Source organism: Quercus suber, unplaced genomic scaffold, assembly GCF_002906115.3.
Source record: "Quercus suber isolate HL8 unplaced genomic scaffold, Cork oak 2.0 scaffold_518, whole genome shotgun sequence".
Lineage (NCBI taxonomy): Eukaryota > Viridiplantae > Streptophyta > Magnoliopsida > Fagales > Fagaceae > Quercus > Quercus suber.
Window position 1 is genome coordinate 159,476 of NW_027069967.1, and position 15,214 is coordinate 174,689.

General features: G+C 32.3%; 1 protein-coding gene across 1 annotated transcript; it reads left to right on the forward strand.

Moving 5' to 3' along the window:
• Positions 1-956: 956 nt before the first annotated feature.
• On the forward strand, positions 957-3,219 carry LOC112006010 (G-type lectin S-receptor-like serine/threonine-protein kinase At1g11330). Its single transcript, XM_065763667.1, has 8 exons — positions 957-963; positions 1,189-1,305; positions 1,402-1,580; positions 1,671-1,881; positions 2,009-2,246; positions 2,407-2,557; positions 2,648-2,917; positions 2,996-3,219. Exons 1-8 carry the CDS (start codon positions 957-959, stop codon positions 3,044-3,046), a joined length of 1,224 nt encoding a protein of 407 aa, XP_065619739.1. The 3' UTR covers positions 3,047-3,219.
• Positions 3,220-15,214: the final 11,995 nt, after the last annotated feature.

The following is a 15,214-nucleotide window of genomic DNA, read 5'->3' on the forward strand; positions in this document are numbered from 1 at the left end:
GAAAACAATAAAATCTATCCTAACACAAACTCTTGAAAAACTTTGCAAGAAGAGAGTTTATGGCAAGTAGACTTTGACAACTTGTATTTCTGAAACACTTTAAACAAAACTCATCAAGGCATCTTTGTGTAAAATAGAAATAATAGATTGCATACACGTATAAGAAACATGTGTATAAAGATAGAAAAGAAACAACACATGTAGAGATAGGTGAAAGAAACATACATCCACATATAGAGAAAATAAGTACAATGTATGTAAAAACTAGTCACAAGACCCAATGTACAAGAACAATGTATCTAACAAGGTAGAAAAGAAAAAGATACATCATATCCTCACTACATCTCTCATATCAGCACTCTCCCCCTAACAAAATGTCCTACACTAACTCTCCTCCTAAGTATGACTACTCTCAATATCCAAAACTACTCCCCTTTTTTGTCACGAGTGACAAAGGGTAAGAGTGTCAAGTAGACATCTCATCGGTAGAGCTAACATCTCCATCATCATCTGAAGCGTCATCGTCATCACCATCATCATCATCATCCTCAGCATTAGAACCAAAAGCCACCAGAGGAGGTGGTGGAGGAGAAGCTTTAGGAGCAAAGCCACCCATAGTCGCCTGCCGTCATGCAATACGACCGACATGAACATTCATCTGATACAACTCAGTAGAGAGTGTATCAAGGCGAGCATCCATGCGCTACAGCTACGCCATGATGTCTGATGTCTCCAAGTGATACATCGCCCATGGAAGTGGAGGGAGAGGATGTGGATGGAGCTGAACGAGATGGAATCGGACGGGAGGGAGGAGTGGAATCGGACGNAATCATATATCTAAATCTATATATAAAATTAAAATAAAAGATAGTTTAAACAATTTTACTTTTATGAACCATTTTTTTGTATAACTAAAATAATTTGAATTTATAATTCATTTATACAATACTATGAATATGAACGGTTCGTTGCTAACTAGGTAGGGACAAATATATTACATATATGTGTGTGTACATGTTAATTGCAATTGTTTTTAATTATATTCGTACATGGACATAAGGTTATAAACTAGTAATATATAATTTTCAAAATCACAAGGGGAGAGAGAGAGAGAGAGAGAGAGAGAGAGGGAGGGGGGGGGTGGTTTCAAATAATTATTGATGCCTATATACTTATGACTAAATGCAGGAAAAACTAAGAGGCTATGGATTGTCATTGCCATTGCCATCGGCACCATTGCTCTGCTTGAAATTTTATTCTGTATATTGTGTTATCTACACAGAAGGAGAATAACTGTACTTCAAGGTAGATGGTTCACATATAGATTGTACTCGTTGGATTATTATTTCTTGATTATTTGTTACCCAAATGGAAGTTATGAATTTATGTAAATTTATACAGGTAATAATGACAAACAATTGCTTAGTTCAGAGATATCTGTGGGAGAAAATGGAATTCCAAATAATAGAAAGAAAGCACATGATGTAAGCGTATTTAGTTACGAATGTATAACGACTGCCACAAACAATTTCTCATTAGAAAGCAAGCTTGGAGAGGGGGGATTTGGACCTGTTTACAAGGTAATCTCTAAAAAAAAAAACTATAAAGAGAGATGTTTAAACTAACTTATATCTAACATTGGCTTATACCTTATTTGATCATCACAACAGGGAAAACTACCAACAGGTCAAGAAATAGCCGTAAAGCGACTATCAAAAAATTCAGGGCAAGGAATAATTGAGTTTAAGAATGAGTTGATACTTATATCTAAACTCCAACACACTAATCTTGTTAAGCTTCTGGGTTGTTGCATTTTTGGAGAAGAAAGGATGTTAATCTATGAATACATGCCCAATAAAAGCTTGGACTACTTCTTATTTGGTTTGAAAAGCAATTAATTTTTTTTTTTTTGAAGACTTTATTTTTTCCACAATGAATATATATAATTATCTGTTGTACTTTATACAAAGTATATTATTGACCATTTATATCTTTTTATATTGAACAGATTCATATAGAAGCAAGTTACTAGATTGGAATAAACGTTTCAACATAATCGAAGGAATCGCTCAAGGATTGATCTATCTCCATAAGTATTCAAGGTTAAAAGTAATTCATAGAGATTTAAAAGCTAGCAACATACTCCTTGATGGAAGTATGAATCCGAAGATCTCTGATTTTGGCATGGCAAGAATTTTCAAACAAAATGAACTAGAAGCAAATACTAATAGAATTGTTGGGACATAGTAAGTTAACTACACATCCTTCATGAATAAAAAAGAAAAAGAAAAGGAAGAAGTTAACCCTATATTTGCATTTATTTGGCTGCTAATTAAACATTTCCGCTCTTTTAAGCTCATTCATTCATATGTGAAATGCAAATATTTGTTTCTTGTTTTGGTGTAGTGGTTACATGTCTCCTGAGTATGCTATGGAGGGTGTGTTCTCTATAAAATCTGATGTCTATAGCTTTGGTGTCTTGATGCTTGAAATCGTGAGTGGTAGAAGAAACAACAGCTTCAATCAGTCTGATCTTGTGCTCAATCTAGTTGGATATGTATGTAATATAAATATAAAATTTGGATTATCTACATTTTCATAGTTCTGTCTATCCAACATTTTAAATAATTATTACCTTTTTTTTTAGGCATGGGCCTTGTGGAGAGAAGATAAAGGACTAGACCTAGTTGATCCAACAATTAGTGCTTCATTTGTTGCAAATCAAGTGCTAAGATGCATTCATGTTAGCCTCTTATGCGTGGAAGAAGGTGCTGTTGATCGCCCTACCATGTCAGATATGCTATCTATGTTGACAAATGAAAGTACACAATTGCCTTTGCCTAAAAAACCAGCCTTTTCTAATGGAAGGAAACCAGTTGGGGCAACTATTCCTAAGAAAGAATCTGAAGTTCATACGGTAAATGAAATATCCATTTCTGATATGGATCCACGCTAGAGAGTATGATTTTCTTTTGTTATGTTGCATGTGTATTAGGTGTGGAGTAACCGTGAGATGAAGAGTAACAGTCAACTGATTGAGAAATAGCCAAAAAGTAACTATCAAGAAATTCAGGACAAGAATTAATTGAGTTTAAGAATGAGTTGACACTCATATCTTGTTATGCTTTATGTTGTTACATTTTGGAGAAGAAATGATAGTGGTCTATGAATACATGCCAAACAAAAACTTAGACTATTTTTTATTTGGTTTGAAAAACATTCAATCTTGTTAAGCTTTCATTTTTTTTTTTTCTCCAAAAGATTTATATATTAATCTAGATTACTTTATATAAAGTAGATTATTGTTTATACATAAATTTTTATATTGGCCAGATTCAAATAGAAGCAAGCTACAAGATAGGAAGAAATGTTTTAACATTATTTAAGGAATTGCTCAAGGATTGATACATGTCCATAAATATTCAAGGTTGAAAGTAATCCATAGAGATTTAAAAGCCAAAAACATTCTCCATAATCAAAGTACGAATCTAAAGATTTCTATTACAGGGAAAAGTCTCTTGACACCGAATGATTCACCAAATTTTTAACACCCTCTTTGTGTTTTTGTGTTGTGATCGATGTACCCAGCCGAGAGCATTTTCAAATGCATGTGAGTGAGCAGTGAAAGAGTCGGTCAAAAATTGGGTGTATCTATCTAACAGAACTTAGAAGAGGATAGAGGCAATGAAACTAATCAAATCGTAGAATAAGGTGGACAGAGCTGAAGCACTGCCTCAAATAAGAGAAAATATATTCTTTATGGTATTATCATTCATGATAAAATCAACCTAGAGTTTGCTTTCTAAAGATCAAGTCCGTCGTATGACAATTTTTTTTTTCCCAATTAAAATTACACGATAGTTGGTTTTCCACAAATATTTTACTCAACTGATAAGAATTGGTCAGTGATAACACGTGACAAATACTTGACACTACTTTAAAATTATAACCTAATCAATAACTTTAAAATTATAACCTAATCAACAAGTTTTTGTATTTATTTATAAGAAGTCCAGTCATTTTCTACGGACACATGACAAAAAAAATATTGTCATAAAATAAAACTACGATTTCAATTATTGAAACATATATTAAGTATGACAAAAAAACATTGTCATGAAATGAAACCAAGATTTCATTTATATATTGAAACATATATAGTAGGTGCGTGTTGTGTGGATAAATAATATACAGATATTACAAATAATAGGACAGTCTAATGAAGGACAAATTATTAGGTCCTCTAGTCATCCATGACGTTTGACACTAGTGGAGGACCCCTAATCATTTTTCTACAAGTGTAGGTCCCCTCTTATTCTCAAACAAAAACACAAAAAGAGAAAAAGTGTACTGTAGGTCCCCTCTTGTGCAGTGTGGACTCGTGAAGCATGATAATTAAACAAATACTTCCTGTTTCATATGTTTTGTACAATAAATCAGGGAAAAAAAAAATCGTACACTAATCGACACGAACACTGTTGAAGTATAAGTCCTGATGAGATGCCTAGAGGGCAAAAAGTCCAGTGTAGGGCAAAAGTTTAGTCCAATGTCTTGGAATATTGGACCCAAACCAGATTGCAAGCTAAGAGCATCCTTATCAGATGTTGCAAAATTTTTGCCATTTTACCACATCAAACACGTACTTTATTATTTTACCACATCATTTTACAACATCTCATTTATCAGATGTTTTATAATTCAATCATATACATTAAAATAATATTTCCTACACATTAAAATAATATATTATCCCCTAATTCATTATTATCAACATCAGCACCTACAACCCACACCGCAGCTCAACCACCACAGCCCACAACCACCGGCCACCCCCCACAGATCAACCACCGACCACCAATATTAGCCACTTGCTACCAAAAAAAAAAAAAAACTCAAACAAACACTACAACCAATATCAGCCCCTACACCAGAAAAAACCACCATCAACCAAAATCTCATACCCATCCCAAATCTCACACCCACAATCCGATCAGCCTACCACCATCAAACTTCAGATTCAGCCAACCACCAACAATCAAAACAACCAACAGACAAAAAGAGAGAGAGAGAGAGCGATCGGTGAGATCGGAGCGACGATGACGATGGCGATGATCGGAGCGACGATGACGATGGCGATGATCGGAGTGGCCTCGCCCATGCCGCTTGAGCCTCCAACGGCGATGATCCGATCGGAGTGGCGATGAGAGAAGACCGATGATCCGATCGGATTGACGATGGCAATGAAAGAAGACCGATGATTCGCCGATCGGAGTGACGATGGCGAGACTGATGATCCGATCAAAGTGGCGATCGAATCGGAGTGACGATGGCGAGCCGGTGAGTGAGAGAGAAGGGAAGAGCTGGGTCTGATGTGAGAGAGGGAGCCGGTGTGTGAGAGAGAAGAGAAAAGAAAAAAATGAAGAGAGAGGAGAGAGAAAAGAGAATATAAAAAGATTAAAAATTTTGCCACATCTGTCCGTACCGTTGCAAATTTGCAACGGTACTGTAGCAATGTGGTATAAATTTTAAGATTTGCCTCATCTCATAAAGCTTCTTTTTTTTGTTTGGTGTGGTAAATGTGCCAAACATTTGGCATTTGGCATATTTACCACACCTGATACAGATGCTCTAACAAACACACTTGCCGCCTTGGAGATAGAATGAGTACATCCATTCCACATAGTATGAGTGCCTGTAGAGTGTAGGGTCTCTTGATGGTCTCTTAAGTCTTCAAGAGTGAGTTTCACACGCATATATATTTATATTATGTTATGGTAAAATTTTTAAATTATATATATAAAAAATAATAATAAAGAACGGAAGTTTATACGGTGAACAGCCAGCTTGTCCATTTTAGATATGGATGCCTGTTAAATGGTACAATTTTCTTTCGTTAATTATCTTGTATGTTTGTCAGGAGGAAATAAATTCACCTTTGGAGATCTGCTGATTCTTGTAACGAAAGGGTAGAATTAATTTGGAAGAAGTACAGTTTTAGTTAATCTATTCTATTGCCGAGATTATCTTTGTTGTGCGCTCTTTGGGTAAAAAAGAACCTGCTAAATATATATATATATATATATATCTCTGTGTGTGTGTTTGTGTTTTAGGGGGGGGGGGGTGTGGTGTGTGGAACAACTAGAACATTATAAAATCTTCAATTAATTTTTGTTCTTATGTCCTTATTGTAATAATCATTATTATATAGAAGCTCGGGCCCTCATTTATCTTCGTATTTTCCTATAGTACTTTTCCACGAAGGAGTTCATGTTATGTTATCTTAGTCATAATTCCACATGAAAATAGACAAAAAATTGACTGTCTTTGGGGTCAATCACGAAATTGTCATCCAAAAGCCTTGTTCAAATAAAGAGGTATATTTCTCCAAGAAAAGTATTATTTTTATTTTATCATCCACTGTTTCAAGTTTTAATAGATACGGCCAACCTGCCCCAGTTGCGACCTCATGCACTCTGTAATTGTTGTTGGGCTCACAATATTCGGTGCAGTCTTAAATTGATGAATTTTCCCTTCTGCTTCTCCTGTTCGATTCAATCCTAGAGTAAACTTAACTCTAGGGTAAAGATAGAGCATATTGCATTCCTGGACAATTGTCTTTATATATATTTCTATTTGGATCATCTGTGTTACCCTGAAATTCTCTTAATTTTCGAAATGAAGTGCATAGTCCGTGAAAAATCCTTCATCTATGACCAAAACATGTAAAAAATAAAATAAAATAAAATTTTACCTTGGTGCAAAACCTCTTAGGCCCACTAGGAATCCCATTTATCTTCAGAATCTTGGATCTCCCCCTTCAACACTTTTGTTGATTAAAAATTAATTAACTCCAAAGAGAATCCAAGAAAAGCAAACTAAGAGGTTTGATTAGGGATAAACTTGGGACATGGGTACCCCGGTTTCCCCACAGGTAACCTTAATAGTCTTTTTAGGGTTTTAGGTTCCAATAGTAATAAAGTTAACCAATTCTTAACCTAGTAATTTGTAATACCCAAAGAAAAAATGAAATTAAAAGGAGGGGTATTTAAGTAAATTTGTTTATGGGGTCTATTTTATAATTAATTTTACTAAGGAGGTTTTTAGAAAATAAGGTTGAAACCCTAGCTATATATAAGTTAATTTAAGTTAACGTATGATGATAGATATTTTCAAAGAGGAGACTACCCAAAATATTCAAATAGAAAATGTTTAACTACACAATTGAGGTAAAAGCCTAAGAATCTCTTTCTTATCAAATCTAAGCTTTATTTGAAATTAGAGTATTTTTTTATATGGGTATATTGGACAGGAGTTAAACTATTTAAATATTCTAGAGTTTTAATGGTGCAAATTAAGAAAAGTTAGATTTATTTTTCAGTAAACTGAACGATGCACCTACAGATTTTTTCTAGGTTCAATAATTTAATATTTTTCTATAGTTTTGTTACGTTAAGCATAGATAGAGGCCGCAAACTTTTAGGCTTAGGGTCTGTATAGGATTTGTTTATTTTGTTGAAATTGAAATTTTTTTATTGAAAGTACTATAAATAAAGAAAAAAGTTAACTAAAATAGTATAATGAGACTCATAAATAGTATAAAAAAGTATAGTAAGGCCCATAAATAGTAACAAAAATAAGCTAAATATTAAAATAAACTGAACAAAATTGAGCTATCCAAGACACTTTAATGGTCAGGTTTCTGCACAGGTTTTATTTGATAAATAGTACTTGATGTGACTTCTTAGGATATATAGCAGAACCTGAAGTGGTATTGGGGGAATATAGAAGCCTAGTAGTCTAGGCATGCTTTGAGGTCTGACATAAAGCCACGTGTTTAAAAAATTAAAAAAAAAAAAAAAAACAACGAGAAAACATTAAAATAAGACAGTGCTCAACTTCTTTCTTTTTTAAGTTTATTTTGGTACTGCTTATTGTTAAAAACTAAAAACTAAAAATATTGTAGTAAAGTAATGTTTAAATGTGTAAATAATGCTCTAGGGCTTTAGTTGTGGTAGAAAATAATAATAATAATAATAATAATATATATATATATATATAAAGAAAAATATTATGATTAGGTAGAATTTGGGATAGTTATTGGATACTTTTAGTGGGCTCTCTTTTGGTTGAGTATCGTTATAAGTTTTTTTTTTTGAATTATTTGATTATTGAGTAAATGATGCTTTAAAATTGTTTAGGTAATATCTAAGAATTTTAGAGAAAGTGTTAAGAAGTACTTTTGTGGTAAGATAGCTGAGGTAAGTAACCTTATCCTAATTGGTTTTATTTTGCTTATACTACTGTATTTTAACTACTGAATTTTGTTTATAATTGTTACAATTTTATTTAATTGTTTTAGTTACATTGATTTAAAGTAAAAAGTAAAGAATTATCACAAATATATTTGGTTACTGAATATAAAATTTTATAATTATATATATATATATGTATGTATGTATGTATGTATTTGAATGAGATATATTTTGTTTGAACTATTGTTGCCAAAGAACAAGGGATTAAGTTATAAGTAGTACAAAATTAAGTGTCTAAGCTTAGACATCACACGTGAAAGCCCATGGTGTTAGTAAAGCAAAGTGAGAAGCCTAAGAGCAACCACATAGTGGTTGCAAAATCTTGCAAAATAGAAAAAGTAACTCATTTTACACATTTTGATATAAAAAAACACCCACATTAGTGGGTGTAAAGTTGTGCATATATGCACGGTTACTGTAACTCTTGCATTTAATATTTTACTATTTTTTCTCTCTCCTTCACCTCACTCTCTCTTTTTCTCTCCGTGCTTCTCACTCCCACCTCTCTCTCTTTTTATCTCTAGTCCCTCACTCTCATTCACTGATCTCCAAAGCAAGCCGCCACTGATGAACGAAGAAGCAAGCTACCGAAGAAGCAAGTCGTGCACCTTTGCTCTTGTCGTGTTGCCGTGATCGCTGCCAAAGCTCACTCATTGATGCGATTTCTTAAGCTCACTTGCTGAAGCTCTTGCTGTGCCACCACCAATCGTCACTAAAGCTCTGTTTGATTAGTGGGTTTTTGGGTTTTGATCCTTTTTAATTTTTTGTTGGATCAGTTTAGGGATTTTTTGTTTGATTAGTGAGTTTTGGGATTTTGATCTTTTTAATTCTTTGTTTGTTCAATGGATTTTGGGGTGATGGTGCTTGATGATGGTGGCTGATGCTGATGCTGATGCTTGATGATGGTGGGTTGATGCTGGCTGGGTGGGTTGATGGTGGGTGTGGATTGATCGTTGATAGTGGGTGAAGATGAATATTTTATTTGAATAAATGTATATAATAGACAAATTAATGTGAGCATTTTGTAAAAATGGATGTATAAAATAGAAAAAATAGATTTTTTTTGCAAAATTTACAAAATTTTTACATCCACTGATGCAAATACTCCAAAGCCGATCGAACAAATACCCCAAAAGTGCTTGCTGTAACCAGAAACAACACCCCGAACAAGATATAGTGCGAGAATCTTACCAACCACATTTATGCCTCTTACTTAAACTTTTGATTATAATAATTAAGTAGCAAATCTCTAAATATGTTTCAGATTGTGTGGTAGCACAAGTAGTACGTGCCCTCTCTGTCTCTCCTCCACGGAATCTCTAGATTTTAATTTATTTTGTAATGAGGATTCAATACAATATGAGCCAACCTAATTGATGATGCTCAATAAGTTTTCGGCATCAATTAGTGAAAAGGATGATGCAAAAAGTTATTAATTGTCATGAAGATTTCGTGTCATCGTGTTTTAGAAGATGTTCAAGACCACAAATTTTTTTATAACTTTTTGTCATAACTATGACGTGACAGAATGTAATCAGTAAAGAAAAAAATGGTAAGTCTATGTGAAAGTAATGATTAATCATTTATAGTCTGTTACATCAAAATTGTGACAAAAAAAATTGTAGAATAATTTGTAATCCTAGAACTACTCTCCTCTTTTATTGATGTTAAAATTTTAAGTGACATTTTTTACTTCATCATTAGAGCATTAGTATTGGTGGAGGCATTTTGCTAAAATGCTAAATTTACTATCAAAATATAGCAAAAGCCAAGTACATCACACACATATACACCTTTGGTGCAATGGTCACTCTACAAGTATAAGTGCTTATGGGGTGTAGAAGGCAAGGGCTGGAGTTCAAGTCTCCAAGAAGGAGCTTCACACACATATACACTTAGATTAGGCTAGAGTAAAATCTCTTTCTTGTATTAAAAAAAAAAAAAAAAGTTTGGGTAAGTTCTTGAATATGGTGAAATGATTTTAAAATTTTTGCGTGGAAATAGATTCGGTTAATTTTGCTAAAAGGCTTATAGCAAGTAGTTTATGCTCTTATCACATGTCGTTTATGCTCTTGCTTATTACAGTACATATAAATTATTTTTGCGCTTGTTGGGAACTAATTGTTTCAAAAAGCTATAGATTGAAAATTATAATTTTTTTTTTCTTTGGGTAGTGATTGTACTTATAAATGTGATTGAAAAATCTAATGATCCGTTTGAATTGAGAGGAAGTAAAGTAAGGTAAAGTAGCATTGGCCCAAAATTAGTTTATTTTTAGCCAACTCTACTTTACTCTCTCTCTCTCTCTCTTCCCCCTCAATCCAAACAAGCCCAAAAGATAAAAACTGTACTCAGAATAAATGTAGTTTCAAAAAGGGATACCAAATGAAAAAAATTTAAGACCACACTATTTTGTGCTATAACTTTGCTACAATTTCATTGTGGTAAGTTTTTTTTTTTTTTTTTTTTTTTTTTTTTTTTTTGAGAAACTCATTGTGGTAAGTTATATATAAGTAATAGAGAAAAAGTGATATATCTATATATATACACTCTAGATTATCAATGACTGTTATGCCAAGAGTAGAGGCTATTATTGCCAATTCCTGTTCAAATCTCTAGGTACAGGAATTGTTTAGCTCAATTGCTGACTGATAAGGCATATAGACATGCATCGAGAATACTTTTGCGTTTGAAAAATGCTGAAAGAGACTTCTTGGAAGTTTCTCCAAATCTTTTCTTTCATATATGAAAGTGACATATAATTAATCACAAACTGAAACCATTTTTAACGCAACCGGTTTTGTAAAACCATGCTTAATTAAGCATTTCCGTAAGCTAGCCTTTCGACCAATGGGAAGTTAGTCAAACAAAAGCGGCAGGATACATATAGGAACTTCTGCTCAACTGTTTAAAAGCACACATGTCAAAAATTCCTACTTTGCAAGTTTCATGGTTGTATATTTTGTACCGTTCATATTAGAGTATACATATAACAAAAGATTTGTCCCTTTCAAGGAAACTATAAGAAAGAAGACAAAAGAATTAAAAAAAAAAAAAAAAAAAAAAAAAAAAAAAACGAAGCACGCTGCTGAAGCATATCCTCTGATCTCATCATTCCCTAAGGCTTTGTTTGAAAATAAATATGTGATGCGTGAATTATAAGTTCTAAATACTAAATATTTCAAAGCAATTATAAGTTCTCATTGATTATTTTTTATGTTTTTTAAATGAGGCGTATAATAACATTCATTCCTTCAAATATCACTTTCAAACAATATTACTTATATTCCATTTCCTTTCATTCCATTTTATTTTGTAACATCTAAACAAGATTTTTAAATTTCATTTCATTCCATTCCATTCTATTCTTTTCCCTACTAAATCCATTCCATTTCTTATAAACTCTCAAACGGACCCTAAAAGAACTTTTCCATTTCAATGAAAATAGGTAATTGCACAGTTAAAATAAAGAAAAAAAAATCTTATTTTCTCTCAATTATGAAATAAATTATATCTTGGTATATTTGATTTTGTGCCCTTTCACTCATAAAACTAAGTCATGATAGTTATATTTTGTATATTGAACACAATTAAAAAAACAAAATTTCATAATTTCATATTTTCACATTTATATCAAGAAATTTTGTTTTTAAAAGTTAAAACATGATTTTAATTAGAGTGTGTACAGCAGTGTTTAATTCAGTTTGTGGAGCATAAAACAATCGATACTTACCAAGTCCGCAATGACTTCATTAGCTATCAGCCACATAATAATAATAATAATAAATTACAAACATAAGATTCGTTTCCAACATATTTTTTGTTCCCACTAGAACCATTTTTTTCAAAGGTTATTTAAACCGTTATACTTTTACCCCACCTTCAACAAATAAACCTAGCAAAAAGCCTAATCCGAACTCACAATCAACCTGTCCTACAGTCACCTTTCTGTATGAAAATAGAAATAATTTTCTATTTGCCTTTCCATTTCAGTGGACAATCATGTCTACCAACGTACACCTTAAATTTCTGCTCTTGCTCTTCTTCTCATCCTTCTTGTGGGATTCACATGCTCAACACGTACCTGGTGTAATTGGTGTTGCAGCTCGTAATAGTCTCAAACCTGGCGATACGCTCAATTCCTCAAGTTCACTAAATTCTCCAAATGGGAGGTTCATGTTGCGGTTCTACCTGTGGCCTGCTGCATTTGGAACTACTAACTACACATATTTAACAATTTTCAGAACTTCCGATTCGCGCCTACTCACCGTGGAGAACAATGCAGGATCATTGAAAATCAGGCACCATGGTGACAATCCTATTGAGCTATCCTCTTCTCCTCAACCTACCAATAACACTGTGGCTTTTTTATTGGATTCTGGCAATTTCGTCTTCAATGAAATGTACTCCAATGGATCTAAGAAGCGGGTGTTATGGAAAAGTTTTGATCATCCAGGGAAGGTGTTGTTGCCTGGTATGAAATTAGGGGTAAACCAGAAAACTGGTCAAAATTGGTCACTCATAGCATGGTTAACTGACGACTACCTAGCTCCAGGGGCTTTCACTCTTGAATATTCGGGACACCAACTGATCATTCGGCGACGCGGCGTGGTTTATTGGAAGAGTGGGGTCTTGAGAGGCAACGAATTTGAGAATATTTCACCAAAAGTGACATCCACGTATCATTTCAACGTCGTATCAAATGGAAATGAAGAATCATTCTCTTTCATGTGCAAAAATGGAAGCCAGGAATCGCGGTGGTTGTTTACTTCAACAGGGCAATTACTTGGTGATGACCCGCAACCCATAGCCCAAGCAGATAAATGTGATGGCTACAACATTGATGGAGGATGTCAAAGGTGGAACCAGCCACTGTGTAGGCACCACCATCAACATGGCTACACAATTGAACTTAATTGTGGTATTTTGTGTCCGAAGATGATTCGAGCTACAATATCTCAGATACAAATCTTGGCATCAGTGACTGTAAAGTTAGCTGTTGGGGCAACTGTAACTGTGTGGCTTATACTTCTCTATTTGCAAATAGAACTGGATGCAAAATTTGGACAAATATTTCCAACTTTGTTCCAAACGACTTGACATATTTAGATCTTGTCTATATTCTATCTCCAAAGCTTTCTCACAGCGGTAAGTTTCCTCTTTCTGTTTCTAGAACAATAGACAAGATTCCAATTTCAACAACATATCTTGGGCCATGTTATGAGATGCATTTTTACGTGCACGGAGCAAACCCAAAGCCTTAAGATGATTTAGGGCAACAATTATTTCGAAGGCCGAGGGGCTGTTTGGTAAAGTTATTCTAGTAATGTAATTTTGTTTATACTTTTTAGAAATACGTGTAAATGAAAAAACGTATTGAAATACATGTAATATTGTTTAAAAACTGAAAACATATGTTTAAACACATATACCAAACGAGCTTCAAACCTTTAGGACAAAATAATTTAAGGTAATCATAATTTAGTGCAGGTCTTAATTTTTGTGTCATTTTTTTTTTTTTTTTTTGGGAAAATGTTGAGAGTCCATTTAACGATTACAATTTTTTTTTTTTTTTCTAAATCTAGTAGTGTATGGTATTACTATGTTATTTAAATTTTTAAATGGCATGACACAAGATACATATTTAGATTTGTAACATGAGTCATGTTTAGGAAAGTTTTGAGGATGTTTGTTAATACTATGTTTGTTTTAATGGAAAAGGTTGTGTAAAGATAGTTTTCTGTGTTTACTAGTATTTGGTAATATTAGAAAAAATGAGTTAAAAGAAAACTATATTTGGTGAACAAAAAAAAGTATAGTTTATTTTTAGAGATTGTTTTCCATTAAATTTTTTTTATAAAACATCTCTATCTCACAGCAAATTAAATAAGGAAGTTAAAAGATTTTTTTTTTAATTTTTTTATTTTTTTAACTCAGTTAAGGTTTTTAGTACTTGCTACCAAACATAGGAAAATAAGATAATTTTTTTTTTTGGGTAAAATACTTTTTAAAAAATGACTTATTTTCTAGAAAATACTATTGCCAAAACAAACAAAATGTACTTTTCTCTTATAATATTTATCTAAATCATGAAATATATTCACAATCATTTTACCCATAATTCTCTAATAAGAGTAGGATTATAAATGAACTGAACTATTTAATATCAGCTTCAACTAGGTTTGAAAGAAATTATAAATTTGTTTAAGTTCATTTATTTAACAAATAAATTAAGTTTAAGCTCGACTATTAAATAAGTTGATCTCAAACATAATAATGTGCTCTTGAACAAGATTAGTTATTATGAGATTTGATTAATTTATATGTAATATTATATGTTTATATGTATAATTTTTTAAAACATATATATACAAACATGAGATTAATGTACAATTGTAAATAAGTTTATAAGATATCAAATTAGTAGATTCTAAAAAAAACAAACAAAAAATATCAAATTTATTAATTATATAGATGGTCAAATTTTGTAGTAAAATTATATACAATATTAACTATATAAGATAGATAAATCGAATTTTTGTAAGTTCATAATAGACATCATTATATCTAATTGATTAAAATAATATAATTTCAATTATAATTTATTTATTTATTTATTATTAGCAAAAATTTGTGAAGTGGTAAATTTTTTTTTTTAATTGTAGTGTTTACTATATATGAAAAAAATAAGTTAATCAAAAGACTCAGCAACCTATTAGGTAAGGTTATATGGTCTGTATTTTAGTTGGAATCTTAACCTATTGGCTCAAGTTTATAGGACGCAAATAAGTGATAGAGAACTTTAAATTGAATATTGAATTAATGTGATAAAATAAAATTTTCAAATATAAAATGAATTATGACAGCCTGGCTTTTGTATGTAACTTCTTCAACCTCAAGTA

What these genes read in the sequence shown, in the direction of transcription:
- LOC112006010 (XM_065763667.1), top strand. An exon ending in AATAGAATTGTTGGGACATA is followed by an intron (nt 2,247 to 2,406) that starts GTAAGTTAACTA and finishes GTTTTGGTGTAG; the next exon opens with TGGTTACATGTCTCCTGAGT. An exon ending in AAGAATCTGAAGTTCATACG is followed by an intron (nt 2,918 to 2,995) that starts GTAAATGAAATA and finishes CATGTGTATTAG; the next exon opens with GTGTGGAGTAACCGTGAGAT.